At 40.8% G+C, this 22012-nt stretch overlaps 2 protein-coding genes across 2 annotated transcripts; both read right to left on the bottom strand.

The window, feature by feature from the left end:
* Nucleotides 1-119: 119 nt before the first annotated feature.
* LOC143099191 (uncharacterized) lies at nt 120-10861 on the bottom strand. Its single transcript, XM_076262258.1, has 8 exons — nt 10583-10861; nt 9779-10090; nt 6817-6867; nt 4795-4866; nt 3454-3519; nt 2480-2584; nt 1800-1849; nt 120-1095 (listed from the first exon to the last, which is right to left on the bottom strand). The coding sequence occupies exons 1-8, from the start codon at nt 10620-10622 to the stop codon at nt 826-828; spliced, it is 966 nt and encodes a 321-aa protein (XP_076118373.1). The 5' UTR covers nt 10623-10861; the 3' UTR covers nt 120-825.
* Nucleotides 10862-14090: 3229 nt separating this feature from the next.
* Nucleotides 14091-21436, bottom strand: LOC143099192 (uncharacterized). Its single transcript, XM_076262259.1, has 7 exons — nt 21166-21436; nt 20638-20949; nt 19150-19218; nt 16653-16748; nt 15651-15755; nt 14769-14818; nt 14091-14561 (listed from the first exon to the last, which is right to left on the bottom strand). Exons 1-7 carry the CDS (start codon nt 21203-21205, stop codon nt 14316-14318), a joined length of 918 nt encoding a protein of 305 aa, XP_076118374.1. The 5' UTR covers nt 21206-21436; the 3' UTR covers nt 14091-14315.
* Nucleotides 21437-22012: the final 576 nt, after the last annotated feature.

Here is a 22012-nt window from a genome sequence, read left to right as displayed (position 1 = left end):
AGAGAGAGAGAGACAGACAGAGAGAGTGAGAGTTTGTCTGTGGTTTGGCATATACAAAGGCATATCTAGTGTTGTCACAACCTTAGTAGCCTGTAAGGTTCAAAAATAATTTAAAACACCTCCTACATGGTTTCTCTGTCTCTTTCACACACACACACACACACACACACACACACACACACACACTTCCCACCCCTCTGTGCAGTTCAGTTATGACCTCTAGTCTAGTTCTCAATAGTTTACCAACATGCGTTGTGCAATTAGTAAGTGCCGTCATGTGAAATGATGCAATAAGCAATTATTTTATGTCAAATAATGAACACTATTATAAACTTCCTACTGGATGATATAGCATTTATTTACTTTGACATCATAAATTACTGATACTTTAAGTGCTATATGTACATTCTGAGAGAGCATTTATATACATTGGATAAATATAAATTAATTCATCAAACTTGTGATTAACAAAAAAAACATTAAAAAACAGCACACTGCCTTAATGCTCACTTAAAGTAAATGACATATATCAAGACGGTAAATGACATATAGCTCATTAGCTTGTAAAAATGATAGTAGAAACCCCCCCCCACCACCACTACCGCCACCCCTCGACCCCTCAACCCTCAACCCCATATCTAGTTCTATTTGTCCCCCTGCTGGCAAATCAGTGAATCTCATTGTGCTGGATACAGGAGAGACACGTCAACTCCGCCACAGCAGCCCAATAATGTTAAAATTAAGGAAAAAAAATAGATATACATAAATGCCAAAAGTGGGTAAACAAAATAGCATCACAACCAAACATTCATGTTGCCTTTGTATCTACAGGTTGATGGTGGAGTAGATCACTGACCCGGGGTTACTTCGCTGTCTGTCTCCACCTGCTGGTGGGGCAGTGAATCTCACAGTGGAGTACTGGAGAGACTCCTCGTCGCGGTCAAAGCGAACTGTGGAGTAGTCTACAGAGTCTGGATTCTGATTGAACGGTGGCGGGACATTGGAATAGATGGCTGAAGGGTCTGTTTCAGGTGGGGTGTGACTGGAGGTGGGGTTACCGGGGCTGATTGTGACATCAGCATAGTCACACTGGACCTGAAGAAAGACACACACACACACACACACACACACACACACACACACACACACACACACACACACATTCAATGTCTTGCCATACAGTATATCAATGTTTCTATTTTCATTCTATTTTCATTATTCACCATTGTAAAGCCTTGAGCAATTTTTGACACACAATTAGTGCTCATAACAATATTTTTCAATTTGATAATTGTTCGGCACAGGTCCTAATCTCTAAAATCCTGTATTCTGTACAATTTGATATTTGTTTGGCACAGGTCCTAATCTCTAAAATCCTGTATTCTGTACAATTTGATAATTGTTCGGCACAGGTCCTAATCTCTAAAATCCTGTATTCTGTACAATTTGATAATTGTTCGGCACAGGTCCTAATCTCTAAAATCCTGTATTCTGTACAATTTGATATTTGTTTGGCACAGGTCCTAATCTCTAAAATCCTGTATTCTGTACAATTTGATAATTGTTCGGCACAGGTGCTATTCTCTAAAATCCTGTATTCTCTATGTTCAGAAACCTCAACAGATTGTCCACAGCAATTCCTTTTTAGTGTTTCCAAATACATTCCTATTTCTAACACTGCAACACATACAGTATTACACACATAAACACACACGCACACACACACACACGGACAAACACACACATACACACACACACACACACAAACACACACACACACACATACACACAAGGCTCACCTGGTGATTATTTCCTGAGCCAGTGTTTGATGTGTGTCCAGCAGAGGGGGCTGTGGGATATAAAACAATTAGTGAGTGAGGCATTTAGTAAGTGAGTGAGTGAGTGAGTGAGGCAGATAATGAGTGAGTGAGTGAGTGAGTGAGTGAATGAGTGCATAGGAAATTTACTTGAGTAAAACTTACTCAAATTGAGAAACATTTTACTCTGCCAGATACTATTTGGCCTCTCTCTGTAAAGAGTAAGAGTTACTCTTTTGATAGAGTTTTTGATAGTGTTTTTCCAGAATCATTTTTCCTCAGTTCAGTGTTATAATATCTTATTATAACTATTATAATATATTACTCGGTTTCTTGGTAAAACAGAGTTACACTATGTCATTCCATGCCAAATCAACAGATTTTGGAAAAAAAAAACCCACCTGACCATCTTGGATTTGCTTCAAACTTTAGGTCAATAATGTTATTATACCCAGCAACTACTGTGCAAAATATTAAGCTTGTATCTACTTTGTTGTCTGAGACATGGAAGCCTGAGATATGTGTTTGTTTTATGTTTACTAGTTTTGTGTTCGCGGTCAAAAATGACCACTGCATTATAACTTATAAATCCAAAGTAACACACGTATTATCATGTAATGTTATGATATATGTCATGTACTGTATATGAGGTAATCTCTCACCTGATGTCTTCCTGCTTCTGGTTTTCTGTGTGTAGAGCATAAAGAGGCTGAGGACCAACACAAACACCACCACAGCCAGACCAGCACCGATGTACACAAGACCACCTGGACAATATCAACAACACATTATTACTACACAAACACCACCACAGACCAGCACCGATGTACACAAGACCACCTGGACAATATCAACAACACATCATTACTACACAAACACCACCAAAGCCAGACCAGCACCGATTTACACAAGACCACCTGGACAATATCAACAACACATCATTACTACACAAACACCACCACAGCCAGACCAGCACCGATGTACACAAGACCAGCTGCACAACACAACAACACATCATTACTACACAAACACCACTACAGCTAAACCAGCACTGATGAACACAAGATCAACAACACCACACACATTACATGCAATACACATCTGATATATGATATGATACACATCTGATATATGCATCAATACACCAATGCATACAATATCATCTGAGCAGCACAATACCATACCATATCAGGGCTATTATGCTACAAAAATTGGACCCTATGACAGATAATAATTCTCGGCCTCCCCGATAATATATATGTGCTCTCTGGAGCCTCCCTGTCAGGCCCTTAGAATCGTCCTAATCCCCATTCCCTCCCACCCCCACCCCCCCACACACACACCACCACCACTAGTGGCGCCCCTGCGTATTATGTATTAAGTGCATTCAAACGGAAGGCCGTGATTAAAGGTCTGCCACTCCTCATAGTTTTTACATGTTCAAGCTCAATAGCCAATCAAATACTGATCCTATCTATGCTCAGGGCTTGCTTATTTGCAGAACTGAGTTTTCTGGGCGCACACAATGAACACTCAGCGAGTGGACATTGAGCTGCAGTTGTCTGAATTCGACCAAACGTGTATTAGATAAGAATGTTGAGAGACTGCTCCCTTCAAATAATTACGTAGAACATACTTGGTTCTCCCTCAGCTTGTTCTAGTGCGGCTCTTTCTTCTGAATCGTCTTCTTCACTGGCATCATCTGAAGTTTAAACGTGTAACACATGACAGCAGACAGGATGAGAAGCAATTATCAATATTGCAAAAAAACGGCAAAACATACCTTTTCCTGTAATGCCATTTTATGCTCAGAAAATTTGCCTGAGTAAAATGGTACTTTGTCCTTATCATAGTACTCTTTTTGGTCACACTATTCAGAGCACAAACAGTTAAAAGAAAAAGAAAAAAATCAATATTAGAACAACAATGTAGCATTTACCCATAATCCCTAGAAGCAGCTCACCAACACACCTCTATCAAAAGACTACATTTTAATCTTTTCAAAGATGGACCAAATGTTATCTGTGTCATCTTGTTTCCCCAGGAAATTGTTGCATTGTGTTTTAGTTCTAATGTCTGTATTGAAGATGGTCTCAATAAGAATCGACAGTTGGATCAGGAACAGTGATTAGATTAATATATTGGAGATGGTAAAACAATGAATAGAACACAGGCTAAGCCTCGAACAGTAAAACTTCACAGTCTAACAGTTGAGGTTGTTATTAGAAGCGAACTGCTGAGGGTCCTGGCAAAAGATGCTCCTCGATTTGCTTCCTAGATCCATCTCAACGTCAAATACTGAGACAAAGCCTGTTATACTAAAACATACGAATGCAAATCATGCCAACGTGGCAGGTACCAACCATTGCACAAAACTGGCCTTGACCAGATGAAAAAATACTGATCTTGGAACAGAACTACAAGATGATATCTCATTTGGCTCATGTTATGGCTGAGGCCTTGGAGATGTCTCTGACCAGTATAGCAGTATGACCCTTGATGGTAAATACTACGTGCTTGTAGCCTAAGTCTCCCTGACTCTTGTCCACATTTGGTCAAGCTTTTGGTCAACTCAAGGTTGTATACAATGGTATTGACCTCTCCTTGTTATATACTACACACAGGAGTAACATATGAACACATCAGAATAATACACCAGAATTCTACATTTGGCGGAATAAAATTGTACTAAATTTGAGTAAATTTTACTCAGGCAAATTTCCTGTGTAGGCACGCTTCCGGGGTCGGGGTCCTGTTCATTCTGCCTGATCTTATTTTCTGACATTGACCGCCATTATCCCTTATTGCATTATACTTATTCCGTCGTCAAACTAGCAAAACTGGACTTGCAACACAGTCTACATGCACTTAATCAATATGCTTCAGACCAGGGGTTTTTTGACGGTAATGTACATGCAGAACAGGTATTGTTAATGAGTCTCTCGTGAAGGAAACCAATGAATGGTGAAAGGCTAACCTTCTCTATCTTCCCCCTCGTGGTCCCTGCTCAACTGTCTCACAGATGTGTCGCCAGGCCATGTGGTTTGGGCTGCAAGCAAAAGAGGGAAGTGAATCATTGCATGATTTGGCAAGACACAGAGACATACAAGTTTTTAAAGAAACTTTTCATAGGTCAATTAGACTGCATGGTAGAGAAAAATAGAATTGAAGTGAACTAAACTGGCATCCTCAGAGTTAAAATGGATACAGGACAAGAGTAGCTATAGATGATGAATCCACAAAAGCTGGGATCTAAATGGTGTGGCTAATTGCATTACCATTGTGGTCATTAATAAACTCATGTTTATTTCTGACTTGTTAAAGCAATGTTAACTGTTTGCCATTTTCAGATAAAGACAGATTGTAAAGGGAGTCTAAAATAGAATATGTTGGTCAGCTCTCACCATGGCAACACTTCTGTTAACCCTTAGAACCCGATTGACGCAAAGTGCGTCAAAAAACACACCCTTTCTTCTCTGTTACATTGCTCCGGAACGGTTCATCGCAGCGAGATGAAACCTTTATTGCACGACAGAGCAGAAGTGGGGCTTTCCAACGAGACTACACACTTGTCTGTACGATCAAGTATGAAAATTAAAAAAAATCATGAAATTAAATCAAATTGCATCATATTTACAGTCTATACTTCTCTGCATTCACCTGCACACACATTACTCTAGTTTGAATTACTCGCGAACCCGTGATCGCATCGATATGGCAAGCATATCAGATGAAAGAGGGGGCACAGGGCTATCCATTGGTACCATGTTTATCGATCCTTCTGGCTTATAAAACCAGACGAAGTGACTGCAAAATAATAAGGTCATGTACACAAACCAACGCTGCACACTCATTACTCTCGTTTGAATTACTCGCGGACCCGTGATCGCATAGATATGCCACGCATGTCAGATGAAAGAGGAGACTCAGAGCTATCATTTGATACCAAGTACATCCTTCTGGGTTATAAAACAGACGAAGTGACAGCAAAATAATAACTTCATATAGCTGGACTTACCCCACGTTTTTGTCTGTTCTTGTGGCAAAGCATGTTTATAATCCAATGCTATCATGTGTTTCTCTATGGCAAAGCATGTTCATATTCCGGTTTTGAGATCTTAGCAAATTCCTGCATGGCATCCAATTCAAGGCTCACATTGCATCCCAATTTCAACAAATAAACTCCTTTTTTGCCTTTACTTTGTTCATGGCAATGCAGTAAAGAGTTGAGAATTATTATGACTGCATACACACAGGCACGCAGGCTAACACGCAACCTCGGGTCAAGTCAGGTCAGATCAGTTCGTGTCACAGATATGGAGCGCAGAAAGGTCATTTTTCATCACTAAATAAAAAATGGCATTTATTTCCGTAAATCACACAGCAAATATTTCTGTAAATTGCTCAGCCCCAGAGTATCCCTCCAACATGGCAATTATATTGCCCGATTCAGGACAGTCTGCCCTACACACACATGAAATGCATGTAGAGCTGTGAGCTTGCTGTGGTGAGATACATGTCGAAATATAAGAATTTTTATAATACACTTTTTATATTTTAATTCTTTAAAAATCAAAATAAAATCAATGCTAGTATTAATACATGAAATGATGGCAGATCTGAATAGCCTAAACTCTCCTGAAAAAAACAATATATAATATATGTGTGTGGCACTTACAATGACCAGAATAAATCCTTATGAATAAAGGTAGTGAAAATGCCCTAAAAACAGCTTAGGGTTCTAAGGGTTAATAAACCACATTATCACTTCCTGAATCCATGAATGGGAAGTGTCTCTAAATGTTCCATGACTGTACAACATATTAAAATATCTAAACTACTTTAGTGTGTGTACCTGTGTCTAATGACTGTGTGTGTGTGTGTGTGTGTGTGTGTGTGTGTGTGTGTGTGTGTGTGTGTGTGTGTGTGTGTGTGTGTGTGTGTGTGTGTGTGTGTGTGTGTGTCTGTGCGGGCGTGCGTGCATGGTGTGTGGGTGTACCTGTTGCTTTGGAGGGTCTGTTAGAAGTGTAACTTGGTATGGAGGATGGGACTGTTAAAGAGAAATATTGCTAATATTACTATAGTAAACAATAAATAGTACATCATAAATAAGTATGGCAATAATATGGATTCATCTTAATGAAAATCTCAGTCAGTTTATACAATACAAAACAATAGCTTGTGCTGTCTTCAGTTTGTCAAAGTGTGACAACATAAAACAAGAAAACAAAAAAGCAAATCTCAACCCAAATTCATGCATTAGTATAAGTATAAGTACATATACTCTTTTGATCCCGTGAGGGAAATTTGGTATCTGCATTTATCCCAATCCGTGAATTAGTGAAACACACTCAGCACATAGTGAGGTGAAGCACACACTAATCCCGGCACAGTGAGCTGCCTGCAACAACAGCGGTGCTCGGGGAGCAGTGAGGGGTTAGGTGCCTTGCTCAAAAGCACTTCAGTCGTGCTTACTGGTCAGGGCTCGAACCGGCAACCCTCCGGTTACAAGTCCGCAGTGCTAACGAGTAGGCCACGGCTGCCCAATGTAATACAAAGAAATTCAACTTGTGCCTGTTTCCAGGCGTTAATTGTTTGCAAAGACTGGCGTAACTGATGCGAGCTATTTACAAACAGGCCGCAGTTGGGTAAAACCACAGACTGCCTGTTGCAGGAGCTGAAAAGGGCAAATTGCGTTTTCCTATGTCATGCATATGCATTCAGAGGAGGGTCAGGGAAAGGAGAGTTGTGTTAAAATGTAGGAGGAGAAGCGTAAAATGCGCCTAATTAGGTATTCCCCTGTATTTACGCAAACTGCTCATGATGGCGCACGTCTGTTTTGAAATATTTCCGCATACAAACTGCATACTCTGCCTTTAACAGAGACAGGACCAATCGTCAAAATTTCGGTGTCCACCACTCTAGTTAATCCAAAACAAACCAGAAAAGGGACTCAAAGTGCTAAATACCTAGCCTAGAAATCTAGACGCACCATAGCGGCGGCAAATTAATTTGCTCAGCCTGTACGTCTAGTATCGAACCATAGGAATTTCTATTGGCTTAACACCGTGGATGTTGTCCAATCACAGCGCTCTATTTCGTTAGAGAGTCTTAAGGCGGGCTTAACAGGATAACGACATCCTGCGACGGTGAACAACAAGGAAGGTGGCTATGGCGAACGAAGAGCGGTTGTTTGAATCGGCGTTGGCGTCAACTTTGGAGGAGTTGGACTTGTGCTTTTCTTTGAAAGTAGAGCAACACAATGCACTTAAGTCATTCCTTTCGAAGAAGGATGTATTTGCCGTTTTGCCGACCGGATACGGATATGGTCGTAGCGCTGGCCTATTGCATGCCTAGGCAGTTTGAAAGACAATTCTCTGCCCGCCCCTTGGATTAAGCAGGTGAATGATTCGATTCCAGACTATACATTTCAATGATATAGGATGGCCCGCCAGGCTAGTATTCCCCTGTATTTACGCAAACTGCTCATGATAGCGCACGTCTGTTTTGAAATATTTCCGTCTGGTAGAAGCAGGTGTTACTCCAAATTATGGTTGAATGTGTCAATAAGAGGAACTTTCAAAGACAATAGCGTCACTATATTCAGAGTACCAGTTTTGCGTTGTACTTTATCCAAAGCAACCTTAACTTTCTTTGGGCTTTCGAACGTCTTACTTTCACTTTCAAGTCATCCACTTAAACTTGCCTACTTGCTATATTTAACCAATCTTCCATAGCCTACTACAAGTAGTTTGAGTAGAACAACTGCTCTTCATTATCTCCCAGCTTGTTGGCATCTTATCATGTAAAGTATTGCATTAATGTTTCTTGATCGCTAAACGTTTGATTTGTTGAAGTTGTCATCAGCGAACTTCACTCAACTGCGCTTGTGATTGAAGTATGCTGTTCAATTGTAGATGCTCGTAAATTGCGGTAGAGGGCGGAGAAAGGTTAGTTACCAGATGAACTGCTGGTTTGATAAATACTGCGCACAATGAGGAAGCACAATGTGCCCTAATACATAACTCGCATAAACAGACGCAGCGCAAACTGTGCTGTGTTAATAAATCTACCGCAGAGCGGTACAAAATATGACCGCCGCCCAGTCGAGCACATTTTTTCCACAAAAAGAAATCACGCTGAAAGGCCTATATGATTCTAACTGTCTCACTAAATTGCATTATCCACACTCAATTCTCACTGGTATCTGCTAGACAACAAGTACCAAAACATGATTAGTTCATAGATTTCACATGTAAAATTCATTTTATACAACCCCACCTCCATCTTGCCTGTTCATAATTCTGAGAAATTCTTGATTGTTTGTGTTATGTTTATGTTATGTGTGTGGGTGTGTGTGTGTGTGTGAGTGTGTGTGTGTGTGTGTGTGCGTGCTTGTGTGTGTGCCTGCGTATGTGCCTGTGCATGCAAGCGTACATATGTCTACTGTGTGAGTATGTGTCATACGTATGATTACTGTGAATGTATGTGTGTGCGTGTGTATCTGTTTATGCACATGTGTGCACATGGAATGGGTTAACATGACCCCTGGAGGCAAACATACGGAAAAAATTGGTCATCCTAGGCCCTACGGTTCTCAAGATATTCACAGAAAACTGTGTCTGCCCTATACCCTCCTTTCGGGGGGTCCAGTACAGCGGGGGGGCTACAGATCAAAACGAAAAACGACGGTTCCATGCTATCCATGTGGGGTTACATGTTTCGTGTACCCCGGTCTTTCAGTGTCCCGTTGGTGTACGGTCCTTGTTGGTGTACGGTCACTAAATCCTTGACGGAAATTTGGACATGCGAAAAACAAACAAAAAAAAAAACTGACTAAACCTATATGACCGCCGCTTCGCTGCGCGGCGGTCATAATAATAATAGTCTTTAATAATTAAAAAACAAATCATAAACCAAATAGAAGAAATACAGTAATACAAAACAAAAGTTTAACTCACCACGAACCACCTTTAAATGGACTTCTGTGGAGGTGTCTTTAATAAAGCGTTCAACTCCACAATAGTATATTCCAGAGTCTGTAGATCTCACTTTAGAGAAGGTGATGGTGAAATCCCCAGTCCCATGGTCAACAAGGGAAAATCTTGATTGATAGTAATGCTGACTTTCAGATGTGATAAGGACATCGTTATATGTACATGGATGTCTGCAGAAGTATTTAACATTGCCACGTGCAAATGTATGAGAACATTTGATGTTGGCATCTTGTCCCTCTTGCACAGTAATGACCTCAGACTCCACATCCTGCAGAACTGTTGAACAGACAGAGATAACATGATGTTCTAATAGCTGTACGCACACACAAACAGAGAGAGAGAGACAGAGAGAGAGAGACAGAGAGAGAGAGACTGAGACAGACAAACACACAAACGTTCACCCTGATATTTGAGTCTAGTTCAAATCCTGGTTGGTTCAAATCTCATATTCTCAGTGTCAGACATCACACACTCACATACACACAGTTCAGTGCCCACAGCCAATGAAGAGAAGGAACACAAAGAAAAGAACATTACAAATCACACACACACACACACACACACACACACACACACACACACACACACACACACACTCACAAACACACACACTACACACACACACACAAACACACACACTACACACATACACATACTACACACACACACACACATACACACACACACACACACACACACACACACACACACATCTACCGTGACAGAGGGGGAGAGGCAAAAAGGGAGAGGCAAAGTAAGTCAACTCACCGGAGAGGAGGCAAGATAACATGATCAGATATTGACTCATATCTAACACTCACACTCAACTAAAACAGATGATAGTCTCTCTTTCTTTCCTCTCTCTCTACAGGTTTCTGGTTCTCCGATTCCTCTCTCCTTTTCTCTCTACAGTTTTGTGGTTCTCTGATTCCTCTCTCCTCTCTATACAGGTTTTGTGGTTCTCTGATTGCTCTGTCTTTCTCTCCTCTCTATACAGGTTTTGTGGTTCTCTGATTGCTCTGTCTTTCTCTCCTCTCTCTCTACAGTTTTGTGGTTCTCTGATTGCTCTGTCTTTCTCTCCTCTCTCTACAGTTTTGTGGTTCTCTGATTGCTCTGTCTTTCTCTCCTCTCTCTACAGTTTTGTGGTTCTCTGATTGCTCTGTCTTTCTCTCCTCTCTCTCTACAGGTTTGTGGTTCTCTGATTCCTCCTTCGGGTTCTCTGTGGCTCTTCCGTTTTTTTCTCTCGCTGAAGACACACTCACTCATTTGCTATTATGAGTTTTGGACGTCACACACACACACACACACACACCCACAAACACGTCACAAACATGCACACACACAAACCCTCCCACCCACACAGACACAGACTCAAGCACACTCACATGCACACACACACACACACGCACGCACACACAAACACACACACACACACACACACACACACACACACACAAACAGACTAAAAGAAGAGGAAGGAAGTGATGAGTTGTTTCACAAGCACGCTGCCCACAGGCTTCAGAGAGGTCATGTCCTACAGCTGTAGTGACCTTCAGTCCATTTTGGCTTCCCCCTCTGTCCACACCAGAGCCTTGAGACCATTTAATATTCCTCTAATGTCTGTTTCATTTGAACTCTTCTGACACAATGAAAATGTAAGCATTGTGGAAATGTGTTCACTGACTGCATGTTGTGTGAACACGACATGAAATGTGTGACAAATGCTTGTTAGCGAGTGAAAAAAAACTGTAATTAGTTCTGACGCAACTCATTAATTAGTTGTGACGCAACTGCTGGGCTAGATGACAGCTGTGCTGGCCAGTTTAAAGCAAGGCAGTGTAGTTCTTTTACCGAGAAATAATGACATCAAAATCAGTGCAGACTTATACAGTTTGTGCCCATTGCTTACACACTAAAATGGAATGCTTAGACCGAAGCCTCAATACTTAAACTTCTTGTAGCATACTTTAAACACTGTGTAACCATAGCTTAAACACATTCTCTGCTTTGCACATTGTTTGCAATTCTGCAACACACTTATTGTGAAACATTACACATGTTTTCATACACTCATACAATATACAATTTCACATACAATTTTCAAAAGCACGTGTTGCAAAAAATGTCAGTTGATTACTGGAAAAATGATATTTTTGAGTTTCACTGTAGTAGATTTGTCCCTGTCAATAACAATGCATGCTGGGTATTACACTAAGCAACACTGTCAATACCGATGCATTCTGGGTATTACACTATGCAATGTTGTCAATACCGATGCATGGCGGGTATTACACTATGCAACGTTGTCAATACCGATGCATGCTGAGTATTACACTATGGTTCCAAACAGGCAGGCACATGGGCCTTTTTTCGTCAGTTCTCAACACGTTAAACAAACTATTGGTGCTAAGCTGGTTGTGCTGATTCATGAATATGCCTCACTTCGCCAAAGTTAAGTTAAAATGTTCTTTTATCATGTAATTTCTAGATATCATTTCACACATTCATAGATCATATGATGGAAAATTTGGGCTTTTTCATGTTATGAAGCCAACATTTATGTTTATTTGGCTGAAGAGAGATAGAGAGAGAGAGAGAGAGCGAGAGAGAGAGAGAATGTTCGTGCTCTTTGCTCCAAGTCCATGCAGGGCCATATGATCACATCACATACAGTGTAGAGAGAGAAAACATACAGTACCTAGCTTGTGTCCAACACAACTTCTCCAAACAACAAAACATGAACAATGGTGTTACAGTTTTTTACAACTGTTTACACACATTTTCAAAACTCTGTGTCTATTTTTCAAAACTCCACACACAAAACCCACAATTGCTCACACAAAATGCAAAATGCCTCAAATCTCCAGCAAAATGACACACAATATTCAAAATGCCATAAACACATCTTTAAAGCAAACATTTGCCTCACATTACACTTACTCTTTTGTCATTAAAAAACCCATAGTTCTTCTGTCTTTCATAGGCTTTATATATGTATTTCCATACAAGAGTAAAAGTTACGGTATCTACAGAGAGAAGTTGAAATACACAGTAAAAATGCAAGCAATATTGAAAGTTATTTTTCCCAAATAATTTGCTGTTGCGAATACAGTATTTTACAGCCAACAAAAACAAAGCAAAGCAAAATACAATGACCACCAGATGTACATTGAGTTCTGAAAAAGCTGATTTTGCCTAAGACTAAAATGACTAACTACTATCAAATTACTTTGCTTTTTCCAAAGAAAATTGTGTGTCTGTGTATGTGTGTGTGTGTGTGGGAGGGGGGGGGATGGGTTGTGTATGTATTCATAGGTCTATAGAGCTAATGGTAACTTAGGGAGACACAAAATAGTAAGTCCAATTACTGTAATTTTCCTTTCAAAGTATCTGCATTGGTTCTGAACATTTCAACCGGAAATCCTCTAGGGCCAGATTGAAAGGGTCCATACCTACATATAGAGTATGTGTAATGCAATACTCATCATACATGGTTTCTCTGTCTCTTTCACACACACACACACACACACACACACACACACACACACACACACACACACACACACACACACACACACACACACACATATCATTTCACACACATATCTTGAATTTCCCCTTGGGGATCAATAAAGTATCTATCTATCTATCTATCTATCTATGTATCTATACACACACACACAAACACACACACACACACATATCATTTCACACACATATCTTGAATTTCCCCTTGGGGATCAATAAAGTATCTATCTATCTATATATCTATCTATCTACACACACACACACACACACACACACACACATATCTTGAATTTCCCCTTGGGGATCAATAAAGTATCTATCTATTTATCTATCTATCTATCTATCTATCTATACACACACACACACACAATGTCCTACTGACTGATATATTATTTATTTACTTTGACATAATAAATTACTGATAATCCATAAGTGTTACAGGTACATTCTGAGAGAGTATTTTAAATATACATTGTGTAGATATAAATTAATCCATCAAACTTGTGATAAACAAAACTACATTAAAAAACAGCACACTGCTTTAATGCTCACTTGGTGGTAGGGCAGGCTAGTGAAAAATATAGCAGAAACCTATATGGAAATACTTGAATACTTGAAAATTAAAAAAAAAGAAAGATAAGAATAAAGTACAAAACCTGTCTGACTGACTGACAAGATACTTTCAATTACGCTTTTGTGAATGTACCCCTCCCCCCCCCCTCCCCAACCCCATATCTAGTTCTGTTTGTCTCCCCCTGCTGGTGGATCAGTGAATCTCATTGTGGTGGATACAGGAGAGACACGTCAACTCCGCCACAGCAGCCCAACAATGTTACAATGAAAAACAATTGGGTTGACAAAATAGCATCACAACCAGCCCAACAATGTTAAAATTAAGAACAAAATAGATATACATAAATGCCAAAAGTGGGTAAACAAAATAGCATCACAACCAAACATACATGTTTTGTATCTAGAGGTTGATGGTGGAGTAGATCACTGACCCAGGGTTACTTCGCTGTCTGTCTCCCCCTGCTGGTGGGTCAGTGAATCTCACAGTGGCGTACTGGAGAGACTCCTCGTCTCGGTCAAAGCAGACTGTGGAGTAGTCTACTGAGTCTGGATTCTGATTGGACGGTGGCGGGACTGATGGGTCTGTGCTGTGGCTGGAGGCGGGGTTACCAGGGCTGATTGTGACCTCAGCATAGTCACACTGGACCTGGACAACACAGGGAAGACATGGACATGACTTACACTTGATGTGTTCTGTATGCTCAGAAATCTTAACACATTTTCCACTGCAATTCCTGTTTAGTGTTTCCCAATAAGTTCCTATTACTATCACTGCCAAACACACTTAAACACACACACACACACACACACACACACACACACACACACACACACACACACACTTAAGGTTCACCTGGTGATTATTTCCTGAGCCAGTGTTTGGTGTGTGTCCAGCAGAGGGAGCTGTGGGATATAAAACAATTAGTGAATGAGGCAGATAATGAGTGAGTGAGTGAGTGAGTGAGTGAGTGAATGAGTGAGTGAGTGAGTGAGTACTGTATGATAACGAGTAAATGGGTAGGCCTAGGCAATAGGGTTAGTTGTGTAATTTCTACTGAAGTCCACTCTCTTCCATTCATACAGTAAGTTCTTAATTTGGAAAAAACTAACCTAGGTGCATGAAAACATGCAGGAGAAACAGGAGTGCTCTCAAATGTATTGTCACTTATTCTAAAATATAGGCTACAATTTATGATTTATATGACATTTTATTCCTAAAACATGGCAAAAATAGATTATTCTGATTTACAGGATAACAAAAGTAGATATCCATAAATCCATCTGTAATGGTTTTCCCATCTAGTATGTGAACACAATGAAATAATAATTTTGAACCTGGCTTTATCCACATAGCTCAGATTTCATCTTTTAAAATATATTAGAACATATTTAATTAGACAATGCCTAATTTGCATATGTACACATTAAATGACAGAAACCTTGTAATATATTTTTTTCTCATATTAATGTAAGTAATGAATATATGGTAGTTAAAAATGGTACCCTATTCACCTGTACTGTCATCTAATGCATTCTTGCTTTATAGATAGATTGTTCAACACTGCTTTTGGTCAGCGTTAGCCAAAGCTTTTATTAATTAACCTCCACCTGACTTTGTGCTTCTGACTCGCGCTGGCCACAGTGTGCATGCACTGTCAGCAAAATACGGTGCCAAACTCGCACCCAATGATTGAGATATAATGAGAATGAGAGTGTGTATGAGATAATCTCTCACCTGATGCCTTCCTGCTTCTGGTCTTCCGTTTGTAGAACATAAAGAGGCTGAGGACCAACACAAACACCACCACAGCCAGACCAGCACCAATGTACACAAGACCAGCTGCACAACACAACAACACATCATTACTACACAAACACCACCACAGACCAGCACCGATGTACACAAGACCAGCTGCACAACACAACAACACATCATTACTACACAAACACCACCACAGCCAGACCAGCACCAATGTACACAAGACCAGCTGCACAAAACAACAACACATCATTACTACACAAACACCACCACAGACCAGCACCGATGTACACAAGACCAGCTGCACAACACAACAACACATCATTACTACACAAACACCACCACAGCCAGACCAGCACCAATGTACACTAGACCAGCTGGACAATATCAACAACACATCATTACTACACAAACATCACCACAGCCAGACCAGCACCAATGTACACAAGACCAGCTGGACAATATCAACAACACATCATTACTACACAAACACCACCACAGCCAGACCAGCACCGATGTACACAAGACCACCTGGACAACACAACACATCATTACTACACAAACATCACCACAGACCAGCACCGATGTACACAAGACGACCTGGACAACACAACACATCATTACTACACAAACATCACCACAGACCAGCACCGATGTACACAAGACCAGCTGGACAACACAACAACACATCATTACTACACAAACACCACCACAGACCAGCACCGATGTACACAAGACCAGCTCCACAACACAACAACACATCATTACTACACAAACATCACCACAGACCAGCACCGATGTACACAAGACCACCACACACATTACAAGCATTACAATTTACACAAATACATCTGAGCAGCACAACAATACAGCACAATACAGTAAACAGTACAGATCTCTGAATTTGACCAAACGAGTGTTGGATAAGAAGGATGGGCATCACAGACTGCTCCCTTCAAATAAATAAATGGCACATACTTGGTTCTCTCTCAGCTTGTTCGGATGTGTCCTTTGGTACTGGCCCTGATTTTGTCCAAGGAGATAAGTTTAAATTGTCCTCCTCACTGGCATGATCTGAAGGTAAGATGTGCGACAGGATTACACACAATTATCAAGATAACAGTTTCCTTTAATACTGTATATAGCCTCAGACTATCAGTGTTGGGCACGTTACTTTAAAAAAGTATGCACGTATATGTGGCGAGGAGAGAAAAAGAAAATACCAAAAAAACAAAAAATTGCATTGTATGGAACAAAACACACAAGATAACCTTGAAATCCTTGAAGGTCATAGGCATATTTGCCCACCCAGTGGTGTGAAAAAATGAGGTCAGCCACATCGACACATTGCTTTTTTAATGCCACTGAAAATAATTACACTAAACATTAAACACTGACAAAGATTAAAATGGTCTAAAGTAAAAGTTGCAGTATGTCCATCAGAGGCGGACAGAGTACACAGCTTCATTACTTGAGTAAAAGTACAGATACCCTTTGCTAAATTTTACTGTACAAGTAAAAGTACAACAGTCAAATGTCTACTTAAGTAAAAGTACTGAAGTACTTGTTTTTAAAAGTACTTGAGTATCAAGAGTACAAGAGTAGCCTACATTTTCTAAATATTGCATTACTACTGCCACATTGCTTACATTTATGTACAGAAACGTCCTACATGGAGTTATGAAAATGTTAATACCTTGGAGAATGTAAAAGGAATTGAATCAAGTCATTTTCATCTTTTCACCATGTTGCCAGGGATGGGCAGTATTTCTAATACATGTATTTAAAATACGTATTTCAAATACAAAATACTATTTTGTAATGGAAACACTTGAAGTGAAAACTATCATTAACTTGTTCAGAAAATTTAAATAGTCTGGCGAGGTGGGGCCTCAGGTTCCTGGGATGGACCTGCTGTGTCTTCATCCATTGTTTCGTCTATGGCTTCGTCTCTTATCTAAATCTGACCATGGAGTTGACTTTGGCGGAAAGCTGAAGGTGATTGCTGATTGGCTGTCCCAATCAGTCGCGCCTGCACAATCAAATCACGTTTGAAAGGGAAACAACAAATTGAGGGTTTCCGAGATTTTTTTAAGTAATGGGTACTCACGGTTATGGATAGAAATGTAGTGGAGTAAAGAGTACAATATTTGCATCTCAAATGTACTTGAGTAAAGTCATGAGTACTCCCCAAAAATGATACTCGAGTAAAGTACAGATCCCTCAAAATTGTACTCAAGTACTGTACTCAAGTAAATGTACTCCGTTACTGTCCGGCTCTGATGTCCATGTTATTTTGCGATTATCATAGTCCCTTCTGCAGAGAAGTCAACGTCAATGTCAATGTCAATGTCAAATTTATTTATAAAGCGCATTTACAGACGGCTTAGCCGCACCAAAGTGCTGCACAATACAGTGCAATAAATGAAAACAGGAAGGCACAAAAACAAAACAAAAAGGGCTACAGTTAAAATAAATTAAGAAAAGCAGAAAAAGAACATTTAAAACTAAACATTGGGGCATAAAGGGAGACACTAGCCAAAAACAAGTGAAAAGAGGTGGGTCTTTAAAAGGGACTTAAAAACATTTAGAGACTGAGCTGAACGGATGTGAAGGGGGAGGCAGTTCCAGAGTCTAGGGGCTGCCACTGAAAAGGCTCTGTCCCCCCTAGTTTTCAGCCTCGCCCTGGGTTCCTCCAGCCGCAGTTGGTCTGCTGACCGTAGTGCTCTGGAAGGGGAATGGTGGTGGAGAAGATCAGACAGGTAGGTGGGGGCCAGACCATGGAGAGATTTGTATACAGTCAAGAGGAGTTTGAAATTGATGCGGTAGCGGATGGGGAGCCAGTGGAGTGAAGCCAGAACTGGGGTGATATGTTCACGTTTTTTAGTGCAGGTGAGGAGTCGGGCGGCTGAGTTCTGAACCAACTGCAGGCGGCTGAGCTGGGATTGATCAATGCCAGTATAGAGAGCATTACAGTAGTCCAGTTGTGAAGTGATGAAGGCATGATGAAGGATGACTCTCTCAAGATCGCTCTGGGGCAGGTAGGCTTTGGTCTTAGCTAGGGTTCTGAGGTGGAAAAAGCTCTTCCTAACTACTGCACTGACCTGCTGTTCAAACTTGAATTGTTTGAGAAGTGTTCCCTTGTCATCATAATACCGGTAATAAATCACCAAGGTAAAAATGCTCCAGGTTCTTAACTGATCATGTAATTTGGGTGTAACATCCAATAAACTTATGAGAGTCCCATCTTGCATTTGAACCATACGCCTGGCATCTGATAATTTATTCTAATCAAGCCAAACTAGTCAATGTCAACTTTGAACAGACAGGCTTAAACACACCTAATCAGTTGATTTTAGACTGTCAAAACATGGCCCCGTAATGTGTAAGTGCACATACTGTTGCATAACAGGTGAGCGGTATTTATCATGCATTGACTCACGTGAAGGCAACCACTGAGTAAGGGAAGACTAACCTTCTTTGTCTTCCTCATCAGAGTCCGTGCTTGGCCCTGGCTGTGTAACAGATGGCTGTGTGGTTTGGGCTGCAAACAAAGAGGGACGTGAATCATTGCATGATATGGGCGAACACAGTGATATTGCAGACATCAGTGGTGTATCAGTTAAAAAGTGAGGTCAGGCGCATTGATCACACTATTCCGACATGTTAGGCCCAGTGGTTTGGGCTGCAAGCAACAGACAACTCTTACTGATAAGTACTCTGTTTGTGTGTGTGTGTGTGTGTGTGTGTGTGTGTGTGTGTGTGTGTGTGCGTGTGTGTTTGTGTGTGTGCACGCGCCTTTTCACAGGGTCACAGTGTGAATGCCCTGACGAGTGAAACATTGCATGATATGAACTGACAGAGAGCGATATTGCAGACTTTTTTAATTTAAAGAAACCTTCCATAGGTCAATTAAACTGCATGGAAGAGAATATAAGTGAACTTAACTGGCTTCCTCAGAACTGGAGGTAGAACAATAATAGCTATAGATGATGAATCCACAAAAGCTGAAAAGATCTCTACTACAACCCCAATTTAATGTTGTGGCTAATTTCTATTACCATTAATCATTATTGAACACTTCAATTCAACATCAATTCATGTTTATTTTTGATATGTGCCTTGCTAAAACTTGTTAACTTTACACTTTGATAAAACAAAAGAGGAAGAGGGGTTGTAAAGGGCTCTCACCATGTCTCTCACCATGGCAACACTTCTGTTAATAAACCACATTACCACTTCCTGAATCCATGAATGAGAAGTTTCTCTAAAGGTGCAAATGTGTACTAGTGTGCCTCCACTTACATCTCAGTACATCGCAATACAAAACAACAGCTTGTGCTGCCTTGTGTGTCAATGTAAGACATTATAAAAGTAAACAAATATTACTATGTTTCCATGACAAACGTGACGTGAACTTAGAGAGAAAAAGAAAATAACAAAAAAAACAAAAAATTGCATTGTGTGAAACAAAACACACGGGATAACCTTGAAATCCTTGAAGGTCATAGGCATATTTGCCTAGTTGTGGTACAATTAAGACCAATTAAGATGTCGGGCCCCATCTTATGCCCAGCACATTGGTGTGTTTGTGAAAAAATGAGGTCAGCCACACTGACCAAGACTAAAATGGTCTAAAGTCAAAGGAGCAGTATTTCCCTGTTATTTTGCGTGCACATTATCATAGTCCCTTCTGCAGAGAAGTGTTTACTTGTCATGATAATAATAAATCACCAAGGTCACCAACTGATCATGTGTACCATCCAATAAACTTCTGAGAGTGCCATCTCGCATTTGAACCTGACATCTGACAATGTATTCTAATCAAGCCAAACTAGCCAACTTGAACTTGGGACCTTAAATGCTTCAGTTCATGTTACACTGTCAAAACATTTTTCCATGACAAAACAAATCACAACCAAATGCATGCAAAGTAATACAAATAAAAATAAGTTTAACTCACCAGGAATCACGTTTAAAGTGACTTTTTTAAACGTGTTTTTGATGTAGCGGTCAACTCCACAGTAGTATGTTCCGGCATCTGTAGACGTCACTTTAGAGATAGTGACATCAAACTTCCCAGTCCCATGGTCAACCAGTGAAAATCTTGGTTGAAAGTAATTCTGCTGATAAGATCTGATGAGGACATCTTCATCTCTACATGGATGTCTGCAGAAGTATTTAACATTGTCATGTGCCAGTGCATGAGAACACTTGATGTTGGCATCTTGTCCCTCTTGCACAGTGATGACCTCAGACTCCACACCCTCCAGAACTGTTGAACACACAAATTACATGATGTCCTTATGTCTGTACACACACACACACAGTTTACCATTACCTATTGGGGCTGCAGCAAGTGGTAAAATAATGCTTTACTCACACACACACACTCGCATACACACACACACACACACACACACACTCAAAAAAGACAACATGTGTGAGAGAGAGGCAAAAAGGGAGAGGCAAAGAAAGTCAGTCAACTCACCGGAGAGGAGGCACGATAATATGATCAGATATTGACTCATATCTAACACTCACACTCAACTAAAAACAGATGATCTTCCTGCACATCTCTCTTTCTCTCCTCTTTCTCAACAGTTTTGTGGTTCTACAATTCCTCTCTCTTTCTCTCTATACAGTTGATGTGGTTCTTCGATTCCTCCTTCGCGTCATCTGTGGCTCTACCGTGTTTTCGCTGAAGACACACTCACTCATTTGCTATTATGAGTTTTGGATGTCACACACACGCACATGCACTTGGGAAACACACACACACACGCTCACACCCACCCCCCCACACACACAAGCACACACACACACACACACACACACACACACACACACACACACACACACACACACACATACACCATACTAAAAGAAGAGGAAGGAAGTGATGAATTGTCGCACAAGCCCATTGCCCACAGGCCCTTGCAGCAGCACTGCAGAGAGGTCATGTCCTCCAGCTCTAGTGAGCTTCCGTCCATTTTGATACAGTAGATCAGGGGTTTAGGGTTTTAGATTTAGGGGCAGCCGTGGCCTACAGGTTAGCGTTTCGGTCTTGTAACCGGAGGGTTGCCGGTTCGAACCCTGACCAGTAGGCACGGCTGAAGTGACCTTGAGCAAGCACCTAACCCCTCACTGCTCCCCGAGCGCCGCTGTTGTTGCAGGCAGCTCACTGCGCCAGGATTAGTGTGTGCTTCACCTCACTGCAGGGCCATAGTCACCATAGACATTGAGGGGGACGTGTCCCCCCCCAATATTCAAATATGACCAAAATGTCCCCCCCAATATACGGACATAAAAAAATAAAGCGCTGTACTAGGCCTACA

The sequence above is a fragment of the Alosa pseudoharengus genome, unplaced genomic scaffold, assembly GCF_046254945.1.
Source record: "Alosa pseudoharengus isolate Yale_2024_CS ecotype anadromous, Long Island Sound unplaced genomic scaffold, YU_APseudo_1.1 YU_APseudo_1.1_scf_25, whole genome shotgun sequence".
Lineage (NCBI taxonomy): Eukaryota > Metazoa > Chordata > Actinopteri > Clupeiformes > Clupeidae > Alosa > Alosa pseudoharengus.
This window is presented reverse-complemented; position numbering and strand designations above follow the sequence as displayed.